This window comes from Ochlerotatus camptorhynchus, unplaced genomic scaffold (assembly GCF_037179485.1).
Source record: "Ochlerotatus camptorhynchus isolate MF236.1 unplaced genomic scaffold, CSIRO-AGI_Acam_v1.1 ptg000036l, whole genome shotgun sequence".
Lineage (NCBI taxonomy): Eukaryota > Metazoa > Arthropoda > Insecta > Diptera > Culicidae > Ochlerotatus > Ochlerotatus camptorhynchus.
Genome location: NW_027040527.1, coordinates 1442872 through 1463874, shown reverse-complemented (window position 1 = coordinate 1463874; position 21003 = coordinate 1442872). Strand labels below are relative to the sequence as shown.

At 41.4% G+C, this 21003-nt stretch overlaps 2 protein-coding genes across 2 annotated transcripts; one reads left to right on the top strand and one right to left on the bottom strand.

The window, feature by feature from the left end:
- Positions 1–747: 747 nt before the first annotated feature.
- LOC135710354 (sodium-coupled monocarboxylate transporter 1-like) lies at positions 748–17866 on the top strand. Its single transcript, XM_065232904.1, has 8 exons — positions 748–1243; positions 15769–16046; positions 16120–16198; positions 16273–16416; positions 16472–16612; positions 16670–17153; positions 17210–17352; positions 17426–17866. The coding sequence occupies exons 1-8, from the start codon at positions 1029–1031 to the stop codon at positions 17718–17720; spliced, it is 1779 nt and encodes a 592-aa protein (XP_065088976.1). The 5' UTR covers positions 748–1028; the 3' UTR covers positions 17721–17866.
- Positions 17787–19221, bottom strand: LOC135710541 (uncharacterized). The gene is made up of 3 exons (XM_065233143.1): positions 19056–19221; positions 18711–18998; positions 17787–18605 (listed from the first exon to the last, which is right to left on the bottom strand). The coding sequence occupies exons 1-3, from the start codon at positions 19188–19190 to the stop codon at positions 17787–17789; spliced, it is 1242 nt and encodes a 413-aa protein (XP_065089215.1). The 5' UTR covers positions 19191–19221.
- Positions 19222–21003: the final 1782 nt, after the last annotated feature.

Below are 21003 nucleotides of genomic sequence, written 5' to 3'. Positions count from 1 at the left end.
ACTCATTAATGGATACTTTCAAGTTAGCGTGTATTGAATCTTTCATTGCAGTAAAGTACACAACACATCCCCAGCCAGGGCCAGGTTCAACTGCTGATAACGTCTGATTGCTAAGGATTGTAGCCAAATCCATGTGGGCTCAAATAATCGTGTTTTCTTTTAATTTTTGACCGAATTTCTCCTGGCAACAACCAAACCAGGAGAACAATGATCTTTTCAGCACATAAAACCTGGTAGGTACCTCCCGATAGTCTAGTAAGTAAAGGCACAACCTAATAGGCTAGAGATGGCGAGCTCAATTCACGAACGATGGTCGATACAATTTTCTCAACTTCTCTGTTCATGTACTTGGATCACTATGTTTGTAATGCATTCATTACTAAGAAAACTCTCAAAGGCATAAAGTTCCCGTTGGGTTGTATTAACCGGAAGAAGAATAAGAGGTGAACAAAGCTCCAAAATTCATATCAAGCCTCAGCAATCACCCATGCGAAGTGGATTGTTTCAACAGAAAGCAGTTGATACCACGGATCATCTTGGTCATCACCGATGTTTGTTTTTCAATGATGAACAAAGAGTTCTTAAGGAATGGGCTTCCTTTTCCCAACATCTGCCATCTCGGTGGCACCTAATCTCACGGTTTATTACCCATTATAAATGATATCTCGTTAAAGTGGCTGGTCATCCGCAGCTTCTGTATCAGTCGTTGAAGGACTTCTCTCCCACATACGTCGGCATCAAATCGCATTCTGATTCGTTCGAGACGCGTGGTGTAGCCGCCATTGTCCAGTCTAAAAATAATCACGATCAAATCATATCACTTAAGCCGTAGTTGCGTGCGAAGATTCGTCAGCTGAGAAGATGTTCTAAGATAGTCGCAACGGGCATAGTCGGTGAATGTTTTCGGTCGAGTGACGTGTGAGCTGCTGCTAATTCTGCGATTGCGGTGCAGTTAGTAGGTCATATGTGCAGTATTTCCGAGAGGTGTTGAGTTCCGTGTTAGAAGACGTAGTGTTTTTCGAGTAAAGATGACCATGGAAAGTCCACCGGAGGAAGTGGCACATGCCAGACTATGGTTCAACACGATCGACTATGTGATATTCTTTTCGATGCTGGGAATGTCGGCGCTGATCGGATTGTACTATGGATTTTTCGCCAAGCAAAAGCAGAACAACACGGCCGAATATCTGCTCGGCAGTAAACAGATGAAGGTGTTTCCGGTGGCGATGTCACTTACTGCAACGTGAGTATTATCTTTCTCAAACAGTTTTCTTAAATGGTTCAATGCGAATGTAATGGTGATGTAGTACTGGTAGGAAGCTTGGTAAAACAAGAAATAACTCGGTTCTGCCAAGATGAAATCCAGAAATGTACTCCTACTGATATATAGTCCCCTCCCCCACAATGATGGATCTATATCAGTGAACTTTTGAATACCCATTCTCAATAATAGTACATATTAAAACAACTGCTCATGTTCAAAACAAGTAAACATTTGCTAAACTTAAAGAATGTGCATGTGATAAATTTTAAGGAAAAGCGAGTAGCATTCCCCGTTCTCAAATTTGTTTACATGTGTAGTAATTCTTGAAATGTCCCGTATCGTGGGTAGATCACCTTTTTGTTGTACGTTACGAGATTTAAGATCTACCACTTATTCCTACTCCTGTCTAGTTCAAACTAGTCAAACGAACACATCTTAGTCAATGTTGCTTTTTATGCCTTGTTACAAGATGAGTAAGTTAGTGTCCATATAGGGGAAATGGATGTAATGTCGGCCTAGTTACTTACTTATCCTGGTCCGACATCCCTCAGGATTGCACCTGCATCACACTTCCAAGATCCTGCTCCACTTGGTCTAACCACCTTGCTCGCTGTGCTCCTTTTCGTCTTGTACCGGCCGGATTCGAGGCAAACACCTTTTTTGCGGGATTGATGTCCGGCATTCTTAAAACGTGTCCCACCCATCATACCCGTCCAGCTTTCGCAACTTTTTGGATACAGGGTTCGCCATAGAGTTGCGCCAGCTCGTGATTCATCCTTCACCTCCATACACCGTTCTCAAATACCCCGCCAAAGATGGTCCTATGCACTCGTCGTTCGAAAACACCCAGTGCTTGCAGGTTCTCCTCGAACATCGTCCACGTTTCGTGCCCATAGAGAGCTACCGGTCTTATCAGCGTCTTGTACATGGTACATTTAGTACGGAGGTGAAGTTTACCCGACCTCAGGGTCTTGTGGAGTCCGTAGTAAGCACGACTTCCGGCAATAATACGCCGACGTATTTCTCTGCTGCAGTTGTTATCCGACGTCACCAATGATCCGAGGTACAAATTCATCCAACCCCTCGCACTCTTCCCCGTCGATTGTCACGCTTCTGCCTATGCGAGCCCTATCCCGCTCGGTTCCTCCAGCTAACAGATACTTTGTCTTCGACGTATTCACCTTCAATCCAACCTTTTTTGCTTCACGTTTCAGCCTGGTGTACTGCTCCACCACGGCCTGAAACGTTCTTCCGACAATGTCCACTTCGTCAGCGAAGCAGATGAACTGGCTGGACTTATTGAAGATCGTGCCCCGCATGTTAAAGCCCGCACGTTTCATAACACCTTCTAGCGAAATGTTGAACAGGAGGCAGGAAAGACCATCGCCTTGTCGAAGCCCTTTGCGAGTTTCAAACGAGTCCGATAACGCACCCGATATCTTCACGCAGCACTGTACACTATCCATCGTAGCCCTGATCAATCTGGTCAGCTTCCCGGGAAAACTGTTCTCGTCCATAATCTTCCACAGCTCTTCCCGGTCAATAGTATTATAGGCAGCCTTGAAATCGATCAATAGGTGGTGTGTAGGGAGTTGATATCCACAACACTTTTGGAGGATCTGTCGCAACGTAAAGATTTGGCCCGTAAATTCGTGATAACTTCCCACAAATCTGCTTGCTAGCGGCGATAAACGGCGAAAGATGATCTGGGAAAGCACTTTGTAAGCCGCGTTAAGAATAGCGATCGCTCGATAGTTCTTACATTCTAGTTTGTCGCCTTTTTATATACTGGGCATATTACTCCCTCTTTCCACTCCTCCGGTAGCTGTTCTGTATCCTGAACTATCAGTCGGTGCAGACAAGTGGCCAACTTATCCGGGCCCATTTTGATAAGTTCCGCTCCGATACCATCTTTCCCAGCTGCTTTGTTGTTCTTAAGCTGTCGGATAGCATCCTTAACTTCACCTATCGTGGGCTGGTCTCCCTCATTCGCTGTACCGACGCAGCCTTGGTCCTTCACCTCTGCGCCGTTCAGATGTTCATCGTAGTGCTGCTTCCACCTTTCAATCACCTCACGTTCGTCCGTTAAGATACCCTTCTTCCTTATCCCGACACATTTCGGCTCGCGCCACAAAGCCTTGTCGGGATGCGTTGAGTTTCTTGTAGAACCTGTGTATTTCTTGAGAACGATACAGCTGCTCCATTTCATCGCACTCCAGCTCTTCCAGGCGGCGCTTCTTATCCCGGAAAAGATGAGTTTGCTGTCTTCGCTTCTGTTTATATCGCTCCACGTTATGACGGGTTCCTTGCTGCAGCATCGCCGCCCGCGCTGCGTTCTTCTCGTCCAAAACCGTCTGACACTCTTCGTCAAACCAATCGTTCTGTCGATTCCGCTCCACGAACCCAACGGCGCCTTCAGCAGCGCTGTTAATGGTTGCTTCAGCAGTACTCAAGAGAGGCTTCGGTGAGCTCTACCTCATCAGGCAACGCTGCGTCGAGGCATTGCACGTACTCAGTTGCGACTTCGGGCAGCTTCAGTCGCTCCAGATTGTACCGTGGCGGGCGTTGTTGGCAACGGTAAGTTCTTGGTGCACCTTGACCATTAGAAGGTAGTGGTCCAAATCGATATTTGCGCCGCGATAGGTCCTGACGTCGATAATGTCCGAGAAGTGCCGTGGTCGATTTGCGATTCTGTCTGCTGCGGTGATCTCCAGGTGTACCGATATGGGAGACTATGCTGGAAGTAGGTACTACGTATGGCCATGTTCTTAGAGGCGGCGAACTCGATGAGCGCTGAACTTTCCTATAACCGGTCTGAATTCCTCCTCGTGGCCGACCATCACGATGAAAGCTGTACCCAGCTCATGTGTATTGCCGCAGCACTGGTAGATGGTATAGCCATCCCTTTACGTACACAGATAAAAAATCTGAATTTTAATTGTGATGTAAACATTCATTCACGCAAACTTAAATATCATTTCACGCAACCGAGCAACTTGTAAACAATGTTGTTTACAAAGATGGGCTTTGGTATACAATATTTGCTACATCGCATGAAATGTGTCAGAACTTTACATCATATATAATGTAAACTTATACAATATGTGACGCTCAATTTATCATATTAAACAGAAATAAACACTACTTTTTCGAACTGTGTATGTACCGACGATCCCTTCCAGCAAACCTCCTGCAGCGCTACGATGTCGGAATTGCGGACCCTCAATAAATCGGAAAGAATGCGGGTACTTCCTAAGAAATTGAGAGACTTGCAGTTCCATGTTCCGAGTTTCCAATCGTTAGTCCGCTTCCGTTGCTTAGGACTATGCCGATTGTTCCGGTCGGTATTTACATTGCTTGCTTCCTGTACTTTTGTATTTTTACGGCTGGCTTGTAGGGCCCGCACCAGCCCCCATTGTCTCGCCGGGGGACCATCGTGCACAACCCGAGCAAAATCGGTTAACAAAACGAAAGCAAATCGATATTAAAGTTTGCAGTTCCTATCATAATGAAAACTCATTTTGATTTCAATTTTCGCGAAAGAAGTCTGATATCATATTGTGCCTGCATTATGCAGTCAAGACTTTTTAAATCAAAGCATCTTAACTTGAAGTTCTGCTGTTAATTTCTTGTTTAAAATTTGATTTAAGTTCATCTGTCGTTGAACTAACGGTTATTGTTTATTTGTTTTGTTTAACACATTTGAGGTCATTCGTGACTAGCCCGAGGTGACTAGCCCAAGGTGACATTTGAGCTCAAATCTTTCAGCGTGAGAAGTAAGGATGCTAACCATTTACGACAGGCCCGTATTCAGTCAAACATTATGAATGCAAAATCAGTAATCAAATTGATTTCATTGAAAGCAAGATTAGTTTTCCGTTTGATTCAACAGTGTAAAATTTTGCTCTCATTTTCGCTGAGTTAACCGTTAAGTCAACCAAAATGAGATCAACTGGAGTATTCAAAATAAGTTACATCATAACAGCAAATTTTGATTTCAATTTGATCTCCAGCTTTGCTCGGGAGCACTGTGTAGAGTCTCTTGCTGGCACCAGGACGTTGATCGGCCTCTCCTAACATGGAGAACAGACGCTCGAAGACTGTACTCTCCGGAGAGAGGAGTCCCTCCCCCCTTCCCTGTCAGTATACGACCAAGGTCCCACCGGGGTTGGTTACCCAATCTTCCCTATGGTTACTCGTACCCCAGCCGGCACCGCGGGGAGGTAGGGATAGAAGTTACTGGACAAGAGGCTAAGGACCGCTAGTGGGGTCTATTTTATACCTGCAGATACGCGAAGTATCAATGGTACGCATTGTCCAGCCGTTTACCAGCCCAATGTCGGCCTAAATGTCCCTAATTTGGGCCCAAACATAAATTCAGCAATCGACTAAATTTTCAATAGTGAACAAAATATCCATTAGTACCGTCCCAATGACGCGTTCACCTAGATAAAATTGATAAATAGCAGATTTTTAGTGATGGGCCCAATCTTTGATCCATAAGCCAACATTAGAGCCATTTCCCCTATATCAAAGATAAATGGTAAGTTCCAAATTCACTGTTGTCGTCGTCGTAGGCGACGTCATATTCACTGCCGTATTCGCCGTCGTAGTTGCCGTAGGCAGTACCATTTGTAAATGTATTTAAAATTAAACATCAACCGCTGAAACTATATGAATTATCGTGTATTTCTGTTGTTCATTACATACCAATCGAAAACTTAATCATAGTTTGTTGTGGAGTGTTGTGGTTTTTAGATGCCCGATGACCTTGGAGGGATCGTTTTTGCTAAATGAGCAGAATATCATGGGTTTAATCTCAAGCTCTCCCACAACAAAATAACCACCATCGTTGGTTTCCGAGAGCATGAAGCGCAGTTGATAAACAAAAGTTGAATTGTTTAAAGTGAAAGGATGCATGCGTGATCCACTTTAGAATACATTGTAGGTTGCATTCGGGGACGTCACTTCCTTTGGATGGCTTTTTGTTAAGTCGGTCGGAGATTGTGGTAATGTAAGGGGCACGGTGACTATAGAGCAACCGTTTTTGCTCATTGAGTAAAAGTTCATGGGTTAAATCCCCAGCCTCGTTACATTACTGAGTTGATCTATCCAGGCCTCTATTGTAGAAAATCATTGATAATAGAAAACGGTGGAACGATTTGGAAAAGTAAAACGTATATTTAGTAAGCCTGATCCGATATAGAAGACATTGTTAACTACTTTCGAGGATTTCATTTAATTGTAATAGCTTCTTATAACCGATAATGAACGATGGTCGGTCGTAGCTTGTTCTGATTAAGGGGCACGGTGGCTTTTGAGCGATCGTTTTTGTTTACTGAGCAGAAGATCGTTGGTTAGAACCCAAGCACCTTTCAGTATTGACCGTAATGAAATTCACTTAAAATGACGGGTACGTAAAAGAAGTAATATTTGAGTTTTCGGAAAGACGTGTTCATTGGAAATCTATATCAAATTCTTCTCAAGAGCAATTTTTGTCGTCTTCGGTGAGGTCGTCACCGGGATCGAAACACAGTATCAACAAATTGAGCGAAAACTTGATCGTAATTGTTTTGTGATATAAGGAGCTCGGTGACTTAGTGACGACCGATTTTGCTTGCTGAGCAGAAGACCGTGCGTTTAAAACCAAGCTCTTCTTCTTCTTCTTATTCGCATATCAAGCTTATTACCTAGTGCATATTAGCTTATTGCGTGCAGATTAGTGTTCTAAATGCACTTTCACAGCTATTATTATGGGAGCTTTCGATGCCAATACCAATGCATGAATTCGTATATTGTGTGGCAAGCACAATGATACTCTATGCCCAGGGAAGTCGAGAAAATTTCCAACCCGAAAGATTCCCTCAACCAGACCGGGAATCGAACCCACCGCCTCCGGCTTGATCCTGCGAATCCTGCTGCAATCCCAACCCTTTTATCCAACATCGTGGAAGTGCAGTGGTGTTCTCGGCTTTCATTTCATTTCGCTTTAGCGAGTATTACGTCAACATATTCCTACCCAAGCAACGCCTATTGGTTATCTGTGTAATTACAACTAATCTGACAATAACGAAGATGCATCTACGGGCGGTCAATCAATTTCAACACTGAAGAAGATATTTAGAAAGGTCATGAAAAATCCTTTCAGGCAGTACGAACCCCACATTGATGCAAATGGGTGCACTTTTGTGTACGCTTTGCACTGTTTGATATTTGAATTCAAACTTACTCGTGTTTTTTTTTATTAATTACTTTATTTGTACAGGCTTAATCGAATAAACTTTACAGAGCCGAGTTATCATTTTCGTTATACATTAAATATTAATGTCTTATATTTAAAGTTAAAGGAACTGGACCGGATACTCGCGGTTGTCTTGAGGTTAGTGGAGATTTACAATTTTTTTGATGGGAAAAGGGAGAAGGAGGTTTGAAATTCTTACTCGTGTTGTTCACCTTATAATTTATCTAACTGGTGATTAACGGGATTGTCACAAGTTTGTACTGTGTACCTTTGAAAAATTGCAAGTATCACCGGCATCGACATCCACAGGACTTCACTAAAATTGATTAGCAGGAGATTTTTTTGAATGCTTCCTGATCAACATGACAAATTTTCAAAAATCTTAAGGATGACATTTGATTTTTTGAGTTGAAGATCTTCAGAAAAGATCAACATGAAATCTATGAAAATATCCAGAGAACTTTATTGCAATTTTTGATCATATGGAAATCCTTCCTGATCAATCTACCGTTCTGGAAGAATATCTGAGCGACGTAATTTGATTTTTTGAAGATCTTCGGAATGAACTGCATAAACTTGTAGCCTTTTTTTTAATGAAAATCCATTATGCCTACCAAATCTAAAATTGCTACTAAACATTTCGGTTATGCCAAATGAAATCCCTATCTTTCATCTTTTTAGTTGTGCAAATATTTTGATTTCTCTTGAGAATTTTTAATATATACAAAGTTTTAGATCAATAGCATTCATTTGCGATTTACCAAGCCACTTTTTCACTTTCTTCTATTTGCATGAACAAAAGGAATGATCCGTGAAAATTCGAACTGTATCTTATAGGACAGCGATTCAGTTGTCCAATGACATGCTTATTTTTAAAATTGGAGGAAGGTTAGCTCATAAAGAAAGCATTTTAAAGGATTCATTCGGCCGCTAAAATTTTTTAACATGTCAAATGAAAGGTCTAACTTTCCCCATTATGGGGTTTTCAATATATATTTATTTTAATGCATTTATAATACGCAAAAATTAAGCACTTTTGAAAACTGTTAGAGCTCCTAGTTACCGAGGGTTCCATCAATTTGACCTTTGCCGATCGATGTATCTAGTTTCATAACTAGAACTTCTGAATAAGTACCAAAAATAGTTTTTGAGAACCGCGTGCACAAAGTTGACGATATTTGTGTGTTTGATCAGTTGCAGATCTTCAGAGTAATGCTTGATCAACCGAAAGTCTTGAAAAATAACCTGAGAACTTTAATGGTATCTTATTTAAAAATTCGTGAATATCTACGAAGATCTGTAAAAGTCTACGAAGTTTCCTGCACTTCTACAAAGATTTATGTACGTGAACTTTAAAATCAGTTCCTGAACTAAGTTTTAATCCTTTGAGCTTTTCTGATGTTTTCTGAGCATCTATAAAGTTTTCTAAACTTGTAGGAAGCTCCGTGATACACTGGGAAGTTCCATTAACTTCTAAAAAATCCCTGAACCTCTACGACTTTGATATTCAATCTAGTTTGCTGACCTTGTACGAATTTTCTTTTAACACTTATGACAGACATACCAACAATCAATACGAAACTAACGATTTTAAATTGGCTCACCACTTTAGTAGCCTATTGGTCCCAAGCAAACGATTAACGTACCCTATTCTAGTTGAAATTCTATTACTACACTATGTTTGTTTTGATTCGCTATGAAAGTTTGACAGATAACATCAGGGGTGTGTGGATTCATGCAGAACATGCAGGGGTGAGTGAAATAGCTTGGGACTGCTTGGGACCGTTGTTCTGGTACTGAGTGAGCCAAAAATAATAATGATTTTCTTCGGGACCCAGTAGTCTTAGAGTTACCTCTATGGACATACCGAGTAATGCCATTGTACAACAATCAATATGAAACTATCGATTTCAATTTGGCTCACTACTTGACTAGCCTATTGGTCCCAAGCAAATCGATTAACGTACCCCATTCTAGACGACATTTTAGTACTACGCAATGTTTGTTTTGATTCGCTATGAAAGTTTGACAGATAAAATTAGGGGTTAGTGGATTTTCCTATGTTTCGAGGGGTGAATCGATTAGCCTGGGACCGAAGACAGTACCAGAGCTGAGCCAAAAAGTTGAGCTCGTTTCTTCGAGACTTTCTGGTCTTAGAGTTACCTCTATGATTGTACTTCTTTAATCTAGTACGTCGCTTTCGGTATTAGAATTAAAGGAGTAAAATCGGTTTTTCAATGAAAGGTATAACTCGTAAAGTGTTCCTTGAACATTTACATAGTTCCTTTATCTATACTTACAAAACATTTTCTAATCTTTCACGAAGTTCTCTGCAGTTCTTCCAAGTCACATAATTTGTATTCCAAGGTATCTTAATTCGACAAAAACCTCAAAACATTTTTTAACGTCTTCAAACTTCTAGAAGAGCCTGAAGCTATTTCATAAATTTTACGAACCATTTGGGCTAACCGAAATTCCCAAAACTTCCAGGAAGTACTCAGAACAAACCCTGAAGTTAAAAGATGTTTGCTGAACTTCTACGATGTTTCCTGAGCATCCACGAAATTCCCGAAACTTGCATATGGATGAAAGTCTCTTCAATAAAGAAACCTAACCTAATTCCCTGCACTTCCATGAAGTTTTACGAAGTTTCTCGAATTGCTACGTTATTCACTAAACTTACACAAAGCTTACTAAACTACTATGTAGTTCATTATGCTCTTGTGAAGTTACCTGAACTATTGAAAATTTCGTGAATTCTCTGCAATGTTCCCTTAAGTTCTAGTAAATTTTTTGAAATTCTGCGGAATTCCCTAAACTTTTCGATGTACATTAAACTTTAACAAAGACATCTGAAGTAGAAAAAAAGGTCCTGGAACTTTTACGAAATTTTCGGTAACTAAACAAAGTTAAGTTAAGTTTTCGGTAACTAAACAAAGTAGTGCAATGTTCCCACTTCAACGAAGTTTTCCGGAATTAAAACGACCTCTACGAAACTCACTGAATTTCAAATAAATCTCCTGAATTTGTGCGATATTCCTGAACATCTAAAAAGTCCCTGAAGTTTTAAGATGTTCAAAGAAGTAAAATTAAAACCCTTATCGTCAACGAAGTTCCCCGAAGTTCTATAAAGTTTGATGAAGATCTACACAAGTTCTCTGAACTATATTTACCGAAGCTCTACAACATTCTCAGCACTTTTATGAAGTTCACTGAAATTCTATGAAAAATGGTAAGCTACTGCAATGTTTGCGGAGCTGTTTGTAAATTATCTGAACTGCTGTTTGCTGCACTTCTAGAAAGTTGCCAATATGCTACTAGTAAGATTTCGAAAGTTCTACGAAAGCAAATGACGCACCAAGAGCTAAAATCGGCTCAGAATCAACCAAGATATGGCCATTTCCCTGGAATCGGTCCTGAAGGGGGGTTCTGAGTGCGGTCAGTTCTTTCATTCACTCAAAACATGATATGTGACACCTCTTTCTTGGGCCTCCCTTAGCTCAGTCGGTAAAGGCGCAGCTACAAGGCAAGACCATGCTGGAGGTGGCTGGGTTAGATTCCCGGTCCGGTCTAGGAATTTTTCGGGTTGGAAAATTTCTCGACTTCCTTGGGCATAGAGTATGATGGTACTTGCCATACAATTATACTAATGCAAAAATGGTACAAGCATCGAAAGCTCTCAATTAATAACTGTGGAAGTGCACCTAAAACACTAAGTTGAGAGCACGCAATAAGCTAATATGCGATTAGCAATAAGCTTGAAATGCGAAGAAGAAGAAGAAGAAGGACACCTCTTTTTTATGGTTTTTTACCAATAGGCTTTCTACAGAATTTAAATGGAGCATTGACCACATTCGCTACTTCCGGAGCCACCGGAGTGCCCCCGGGGAAACCTGTAGTAGAGGACAAATTCATTTTTACAAAAATCATGCCATGTGACACCTCTTTCTTCATGGTTTTTCATAAGTAGGATTTCTAAAGACTTTAAATTGATTATTGACCACATTGGCCACTTTCGGAACCACCGAAAAACCCCCGGGAACCTGCTGTAGGGTACAATTTCATTTTTACACCAAAACATGCCATGCGACACCTCTTTCTTCATGATTTTGCATCAGTAGGCTTTCTATAGACTTTGAATGGATCATTGACCAGATTGGCCACTTCTGAAACCACCGAACTACCCCCGGGGGAACCTGTAGTACGGGACAATTGCATTATTACACCAAAACATGCCGTACAACACCTCTTTCTTCGTGGTTTTTCATCCGTAGGCTTTCTATGGATCATTGACTACATTGACCACTTCCGGAACCACTGAAGTACCCCCGGGGGCACCTGTAGTAAGGAAAAATTGCATTTTTACACCTAGACATGCCGTGCGACCGCTCTTTCTTCATGGTTTTGCATTAGTAGGCTTTCTATGGACTTTAAATCGCATTGACCACTATCGGAACAACCGGAATGCCCCCAGGAAACCATAAGTAGGGAAGAATTTCATTTTTACACCAAAACATGCCGTGTGACAGAGGCTCGTTCTCCATGGTTTTGCATCAGTAGGCTTTCTATAAAGTTGAATTGGATCATTAATTACATTGGCCGCTTCGGAACTACCAAAATGCGCTACGGGAAACCTGCAGTAGGTGACAATTGCATGTTTACGCCAAACTGTGGCATACGATAGCTCTTTCTCGTGGTTTTTCATCAGTAGGCTTTCTATAAACTTTTATTGGATTATTGGTCACATTTTCCGCTCACTGAACAACCAAGAGGCCCCACGGAAACCTGTAGCAGGGGACAATTGCATTTTTACACCAAAACATTCCGTATGCCAGCTCTTTCTTCACGGTTTTTCATCAAAAGACTTTTAAAGACTTGAATTGGATCATTGACTAGATTGGCTGCTCTCGGCACCACCGGGATTTCCCTGGGGAGGGGTCCCTTTAGCAGGGGACAATTACATGTTTGAACCAAAATGTGCCGTGCAACAGCTCTTTCTTCATGATTTTTCATCAAAAAGGTTTCTGTAGAAGTGGATTATTGACCATATTGGCCAGTTTCGAAACCATCGAGATGCCCCTGGAAAACCTATAGCAGAGGACCATTTTATTTTTACACCAATTCATGCCGTACAACAGCTCTTTTTTTCATTACAACATGTCAACATGTAAGATGTGACGATATGAAAAGATATGAAAAGTTTCGTATACACCGTTAAAATTCAATAATAACATTGAGAAAGATTTTTTCGGAAGCAAGGACTAGCCTTGCTCTCGTCTGGGAATTGAATCGTACGGTTAATGAATTGTTTCAATAGGTATTTAATACCACTCGTCAATCAAAAGTTTTTCAAACTTTTTTACGTCGATGGTGGGAACACGCTCCTCACTCAAATGGGAAAGCAACGAAAAACAACGCATTTTACTCCAGGGGTGCATTTTAGTTCATCCTTACTTAATATTCAAATGTTGCTTTTGTCTTCGTTCATGTGACTATGCAGCGTGTGATTAGTAAGATCAGATTGAAAAAGAGAAGAAGACAAAGATGCATATTCATTAGACTGATGCAAAATTTGACTTTTTCGCTCCACATAGCTTAAATGGTTTCAAATCGGGTCTTGATTAGCCTCCCAAAGTTACAACTCATTTGGTAAGAAACAGACTTCGCACAAGCCATTTGAAGTTTACATGTAAATTACTAAGGGAAATCTTAACTTTTTGTTCATTGCCTTCTAGTCTTTTTCCATATTGAACTGCGAAACAGTTCGATATACATTCTTATAGAAAATTTTCTCAAGATTGTTTCTATGTAAAACGAGACAGGAAAAATTTATTAATTATTTAAGAGATTGGTAAACTTATGCCATGATCAAGCAGCTGCTCTGTAGGCAACACTGTATTTTGCAGTGTGACATAGTAGCCATGATTTTTGTGTCCTATTCAACGCCCCAGAAACACCAATGTTGCCTGCTGAGCAGTTGATTGAGCATGATCATTAGACATCAGCGCATTGAACCATTGATAACTTTCGATCCTTGCATTTAATCAAAAAGTGGTCTTGAGCAAAGCTGTAGCTGGGAAAATTTCCTACAGTTAAAAGCTTTTGAAGCAGACCGATATGGTGAAATATTAGATAGACATGAACAAAAATCTAGGTTTTACCATAGTAATTCCCATACAAACTTCAAATGGTTTGTGCCATCTCAGTTTCTCACCAAATGGGTTCAAATTTTGATAGGTTAGTCAGGATCCGATTTGGAATCGTTTAAGTATTGTGGAGCGAAAATTTCAAATTTTGCATCACTCTAATATTCATTCTTTGCGATTCGTTATGAACAATGTAAACAGTGAACGTTGCGACCAAGATAATCATAAAAGGTAGTCTTGATGTTGACTTGCATCTGTATTAGTATTTCGAAAATTAGCTGATAACCTGTTTTACTGTTGTTGTGATCCATTCAAAGTCAATAGAAAGCCTACTGATGAAAAACCATGAAGAAAGAGGTGTCGCATGGCATGTTGTTGTGTAATAACGAAATTGTTCCCTACTACATGTTCCCTCGGGGGTACTCCGGTGTTTCCGGAAGTAGCCAATGTGGCCAAACTCATCACTAATTTAGCAATTTAGACATGCCCTCAGGAATCCGGTAGCCATGGTCACTTCCATTGCCTCACCATAAAATTTGATTAGTTTTCCATTCGAATGCTTCTTGAAGATTAAAAATCGAACACTATTCAATGAAGTTACAACAGTCCAAAGTTGGACAAAATTTTGCTAATACCCTAAATTTCTCACAACCCCTGTATAACAAACTGCATTAATCTTTTTATTATAACGTGCATAATATTGATCATTTACTGTGTGACCGAATATATTTCTCACGGTGCACTTGCAATCAAATCCTACTGGTTCAAGTTCTTAAAGAAATAAAATCGACCATGAATCATGAAGAAAGAGGTGTCGAATGGCATGTTTTTGTGTAAAAATGGAATTGTTCCCTACTACAGGTTCCCTCGGGGGTACTCCGGTATTTCCGGAAGTGGCCAATGTGGTCAATGATCAATTCAAAGTCTATAGAAAGCCTACTGATGCTAAACCATGAAGAAAGAGCTGTCGCACGGCTTGTTTTGGTATAAAAATGCAATTTTCCCCTACTACAGGTCCCCCGGGGGCACTTCGGTGGCTCCGGAAGTGGCCAATGTAGTTAATGCTCCATTTAAAGTCTATATAAAGCCTATTGGTAAAAAACCATGAAGAAAGAGGTGTCACATGGCATGTTTTGAAAGAATGAAAGAACTGACCGCACTCAGAACTCTCCCTCAGGACCGATTCCAGGGAAATGGCCAAATTTGGCCGAATTGGAAATGGTTTTTTTTAGGCGTATGAACAAAAAACACAGATTAGTAACGGACACTCTGAGAAAAACTCATCACAAATTTAAAATTGCTATGCCCTCAGGAAACCCAGAATATCTCCGGTATCCGGTAGCCATGGTCACTTCCATTGCCTTACCATCAAATTTGATTAGTTTTCCAGTCGAATGCTTCTTGAAGATTAAAAATTGAACACTGTTCAATGAAGTTACAACAGTCTAAAGTTGGACAAAATTTTGCTAGTACCCTAAATTTCTCACAACCCCTGTATAACAAACTGCATTAATCTTTTTATTATAACGTGGATAATATTGAGCATTTACTGTGTGACCGAATATATTTCTCACGGTGCACTTGCAATCAAATCCTACTGGTTCAAGTTCTTAAAGAAATAAAATCAAGTCGAAATAAAAATCCCGGTATCCACGGGATTGCGGAATTTATAAGTGTTTATCCCTGGATCTGGGAATCCCGGGATTTTTCATCCCGGGACTACTATCTAGTAGGAACTGACATAACTTTTCTTGTCCGAAAATATGCATTGGATGTAAGAAATCCATCCTTACATTTGATGTTCATGACATTTTTTTTGCATATAATTATCGATTTTCGTTCAGATCCATCAGGAATTAGGCTGACGTCAAAACACAAAATAGAAGTTTGCTACTGTGTTACATGTCAGATGCGAACCAGGCATTCAGCCTTCAATCTCTTTAATATAGTAACCTAACCTAAGCTAACCTGTGTTACATCGCATGTGTTTCGATTGTTGTCCCAATATGAATATAATGGAGCGGCAGTATAGATATCACCCATCATAGTGCCCATCATTATCCTTTAGATTTTAATGAATTAAGGTAAAACTAACAATCACCCGCTTCCATTTTCAGTCACATCTCCGCCGTCACGATGCTGGGCGTCCCGGCGGAAATGTACCGCTACGGCACCCAGTACTGGGCCTGTTCCATCTCCGGAATAATCGTCACCATATTCATGGTGTACGTTTTCCTCCCGGTGTTCTTCGAACTGCAAACAACCTCCTGCTATGCCTACCTGGAGCTACGTTTCAGCAAACGGGTCCGCTCGTTGGCCAGCCTCCTATTCATGCTGTACTGTCTGCTGAACGTTCCGGTGCTAATCTACACACCGGCGATAGCATTCAGTCATGGTAAGTAACACACGGCAATGCCTTCAATCACAGTTCGTTATCCGTTGTTCAAACATGCTGCCTTTGTTTTCAGTCAGTGGGATCAATTTGCACATCATCACGCCAGTCATATGCTGTATTTGCATTTTCTACACCACTTTTGGGGGAATACGGTTTGAGCAAATTCAACAGTTATTTCGGACTGAACAGTGAGGTTTGATTAATCGATGCTTTTTGATGGTTTTAGCGCTGTGATATGGACGGATACTTTGCAATTTGGAGCAATGCTGTTGGCGCTCTGCGTGGTAATGACGCTCGGAACTCTGCAGCTGGGTGGCTTTATTAACATTTTCAAAATTGCAGATGCAGGAGGTCGACTGATTTGGTTCAAGTACGTATTGATTTATCATGTGTATAACAGTTAATGAATTGCGATTTTTTTTCAGCGTCGATCCTGATCCCACCCTGCGGTCATCGTTTTGGCTAGTATCGGTAGGGCTCACCTCGATGTGGATTTCTAACATTGGAGTAACCCCGGAATGCGTACAACGATTCTTAACTGTTCCAGATCTATCGAGTGCCAAAAAGTGACCACAAACGCATATTTTAAAGTTACAAAATAGCTCAATATAACCCACTTCTAGGGCAGTTTGGATATTCGGTGCCGGGCATATTATCGTAAAGCTGTGCTCCGTCTACAATGGCCTGCTGATATTCAGTAAATACCACGACTGTGACCCAGTTCACTCCGGTTTGGTGAAGAAAAACGATCAGATTTTCGCCTACTACGTTCTGGACGTTGCTCAGAAAATTCCCGGCCTGCCCGGATTGTTTGTCGTGGGAATCTTTTCCGCTGCTCTATCATCGATGTCGACCACCATGAATACCCTATCCGGAACGATGTACGATGACTTCGTGAAGCCTCACTTCAATTTAAGCGAGTCAACGGCAAGCACGGTCATCAAATCTATGGTCGTCTTCATTGGAGTACTCTGTTTGCTGTTGGTGTTTGTGGTCGAGAAGCTGGGCAGTGTGTTCAGTTTGGCAATCTCGGTGTCCGGAGTGACGTCCGGTACGCTGTTGGGGATCTTCTTCCTTGGAATGTTCTCCCCGAAAATCAATGCTAAGGTAAGAAGGGATACTTTTTGGCTCTAGGATTGACGTTAATCAAGCCTCTCATGCAGGGTGCATTCTGGGGAGCGATTATTTCACTGGGAGCGTTATGCGTGATAGCAGCAGGAGCTCAGTTGGAGATCCTTAATGGGAATCTTATGTATCAGAGTCTGCCGCTACGGTATGATGGCTGCTCGGGATTCAATTCAACCGGGTAAGTTTTCGATTGATATTTTCATTCGTCCGTCTCTAATCATCATCAATTTCGATCCATTCCCCATTTTCAGCACGGAAACCTCTACCTTCTATGTCGACGCTGAGGGACATGACAATTCCGAGGTGCCTTGGATGTTCCGATTGGGTTTCATGTACTACTCCCTTCTGGGCACGGTCATAGCCGTTGCAGCGGGAACCATCATTAGTTTCATCACGGGAGGTCAAAAGGAACCCATTCCAGAGCAGCTACTAACGCCCTGGGTTCGCCCTCTGTACAGACCGATTCGCAGCGTCGACGACTACGAGTGCAAACTTACCAAAAATCAGCTGTACGCGGTTAAGGAGGTGCAAAAAATTTGTAAATAGAATTACTCTAAGATCAGATTTTTATTGTAAATAGTTCTAAAAAATATTTCAAATATTAAATCAATGCTACCGTTTATCTGGCTTTCCCAGAGCAGGCCTTACGTAAGTTTTGGAACCCATTCGTTGGTTGATGTACTGCTGACGAATTTCTCTCAATTGCTTGGCAATTGAAATCACTTCCTGATCGGCATCGTTCAAGTCCTTTTTCAATGTATTGTTGTAAGTGCTGTAGATCCACTCAACAGACTTCTCCACGTTAGCTTGAAATCCCTCCAGAACGTGCTTGGTATGGCGAAAACGTGCTGGATTCACCATATCGGTCAACATGTAGATCAATCCATGCTTCACAGCAGACTGTTGTCGAAGAGTAACGAAAGGAATTTCAACCTGAGGCAACGCTGCCTGAGCTGCCTCCAAGGCGATCAAAGCACCGTGACATGCCGTTCGGCAATCCAGCACCAAAGAAATCCTCTCCGCTGCTGTAGATGACTGTTCAACAAGATTCCAGTATTCGACGGCTTGCAGTAGCCCTTTTAGTGAAGCTCTCATCAATAAACCAGCCGTCCTCCATTGCTCGGAGACTCCCCCTAAACGGTCACGGATTTCACGCGCCGAATCAAGTTCCTCGTCCAGACGTTGCTCAAGTACGGAACTGTAGCTGCCATTGTTTGCCGAGGCTACCAAATGATCCAACTCCAAGTAGAGTGTCTGCAGTCGTGTGAAACTCTGGCGAAGATTTGCTACACGAGCTCGCGAGTGTTCAACCATATCTGCGCGAAAACTTTGCGCCTCGAGTGTCATGGCAGAACGGGTGATGCGGGCAATGAACTCCTCCTGCCGAGCGGCTTTCACCGGATCCAGTGCGATGCCCAATTTCAGGGCTATCTGTTGAAACACAAAATCAAAGTTTACATCTTCATCATTCGAATCGTACAATTAATGAGTAAAATGAAACAACCATACAACATCTAGTGAAAAGAAAATACATACTCGACGAACCTTAGCCGTATCATCTCTACTACGATCGAAAGCCACTTCAGCAGTTTCCGGCTTGGAAGATCCATACGCCCCATTCGGAACATCATCCAGTCTAACATCCATCACCAATCTGTTGTCGCGTTCATACAGCTCGTTGGTGGCACCAGCTTTTTCAAACACCGCATTCAGATGTTCAATCCACGCTTCCGCAGTCAGTAGCCGAGGTCCCGGACAACTGCTCTCAAGAACACATATCTCCTCGTCTAGTCGCCGGTACGCTTGGGGGACAGTTTCCGAAGGCTTGATTTGATGCAGAATTTTTATGATAAGTTCAGTTAAATAAATACACTTTCTCACCTTCGGTGCGACGTTTTCCACCTGAACGGAATCCCCTGGCAATCCAGTGAAAGTTTTGGCAACTCTCCGCACAGGTGTACTCGGATAGGTATCTCCTTCTTCTTCGACCGCTGTGCTTGATGTGGAGCATCCCATGGTACATCTCGCTAACGATTTGCCAAGGAATCAACTATCAACCGTCGTAGGTACTTTCGCGCGATTCAGTATCGATTGCAACGACCTCCAAATGACTCACTTCACGCGTGGCTGGTATTCACGTTAACGACAATAGCACTGAGCTTTGCATAGTAGTAGCACATTTGCCTTCACTTTTTATGTTTACTCAATCAAATCAGTAGGGGTAACTCCATGGTGTGCTTAGCTACCTACATGTGAAGGTCGAGTCACTCACTGAAAGGACTGACGAGGAAAAATCATTTTCCACTCATGCAGGGTGTCACTGGGGGAATAATCGCAACTGCGAGGTTAGACTGGCCCACAAATATAAAAGTTCTAATTTTCCACGGGCCAACCTCTATATTTTTGCCTTTAGGTGAGAAAACCATTTCTTGAAAGATTTAGCTCATTCGGTTGTAGGATGAGCTGCTGGTGCTTTAAGTTTGAATTTTGTATGTGGATTTTGGTTAAAATACATGAATAAATGACACTCCTATACTTTATCGATCGTAAAAATTTTTTCTTACTCTCGATTTGATTCAGATTTTCAAAACTTGTAGTTCAAACAATGAGTAACAACTTTACTGAAGACTGCATTATGAATCCGGTTAGTTTCATTGAGATATTCGCTTTTGAATGTGTATGACCATTTTGTATAAGTAAATTTCAACCAAATCATCTATATAAACATTAAACTGAAAGCACCACTCCGAGCTACGCCAAAAACAGCTGAAACATTCATAGAGTGGTTATCTCACCTATTGAAATGAGTCTGGTTGTTGGCCTGTGGAAAATATGAACATTTATTTTTTCAGTGGTAATCTAGTTGATACATTGCATAAGCTGCCTATATTTTGTTGCAATATACAAACAAAATGCACATATAAATTCAAGAATGAATATCTCCTTAATACTAACTTGAATCGTGCTGCAGGCTTCAGCAAAGTTGTTTCTTATAGATATAGATTAAGCTACATGTGCTAAAATTCTGAGCTTAAAAGAGTTTGCTGAACCAGTTTAATGCACGAAAGAGTAAGCCAAAAGCGCCAGCTCGTGTTACATCCGAATGAGCTGAAATGTTCACAGAGTGGTTTTCTCACCTAATGGCACAAATCTGGGGGTTGCCGTTGAAAAAAAAATTCTCCCATATAAATGTGGGCCAGTCTACTGCGAGGTACATATATCATTCCGGTTCAATGCAGTCAGCGTCGCGTGCTATACACGCGATTATCTATTGTAGTGATCTATTCAGATCCTACTGGATAACGAATAACTGGCATGGGACATCAATCCGTTTTTTTTTTTTGCTATTTGATAGTTAATAGCCCCAAAGCATTAACGATGAATAAAGAAAAATAAATTATCAGTGACGAACTTAAAGCTTCAGGCTGAATAGGACAAGACGCAGACAGGTTATGAGGGGGAGGAGGTTGACGAGTATGGTATGAATGAATGTCAACCGATGAGACGGGCTTAAAATCTATCAAAAACAGTCCTTGTAGTTTGTGGACAGCTCCTTAACAGCTATACATTAGCCACACGGATGCTATTTCTAGTATATAGCGAGCTATGTGATAGAAAACTACATAATAGCCCATAGGAACACCTAAACTATGACGTGATAGCTCATAGTTATGACTGGCAAGTTATAGTTTAGAACTATGACATAGAGCCAAATTCATTGTCGTGTGTACACTCTAGCGATAGTTTCTATATCATAGTTGCAAGCTATAAACTATTCCATCAAGCCGGAATAGTTCATAGTTTATTGGTCATAGTTTTCTGACAGCAG

Bases quoted from the DNA above. Each gene is read 5' to 3' on its own strand.
- LOC135710354 (XM_065232904.1), top strand. From the start codon at position 1,029: ATGACCATGGAAAGTCCACCGGAGGAAGTGGCACATGCCAGACTATGG. The intron at 16,613-16,669 runs GTGACCACAAAC...ACCCACTTCTAG, and splicing joins GATCTATCGAGTGCCAAAAA to GGCAGTTTGGATATTCGGTG. The intron at 17,154-17,209 runs GTAAGAAGGGAT...CCTCTCATGCAG, and splicing joins CCCCGAAAATCAATGCTAAG to GGTGCATTCTGGGGAGCGAT.
- LOC135710541 (XM_065233143.1), bottom strand. From the start codon at position 19,190: ATGGGATGCTCCACATCAAGCACAGCGGTCGAAGAAGAAGGAGATACC. The intron at 18,999-19,055 runs GTGAGAAAGTGT...CATCAAATCAAG, and splicing joins TGGAAAACGTCGCACCGAAG to CCTTCGGAAACTGTCCCCCA. The intron at 18,606-18,710 runs GTATGTATTTTC...GTGTTTCAACAG, and splicing joins ATACGGCTAAGGTTCGTCGA to ATAGCCCTGAAATTGGGCAT.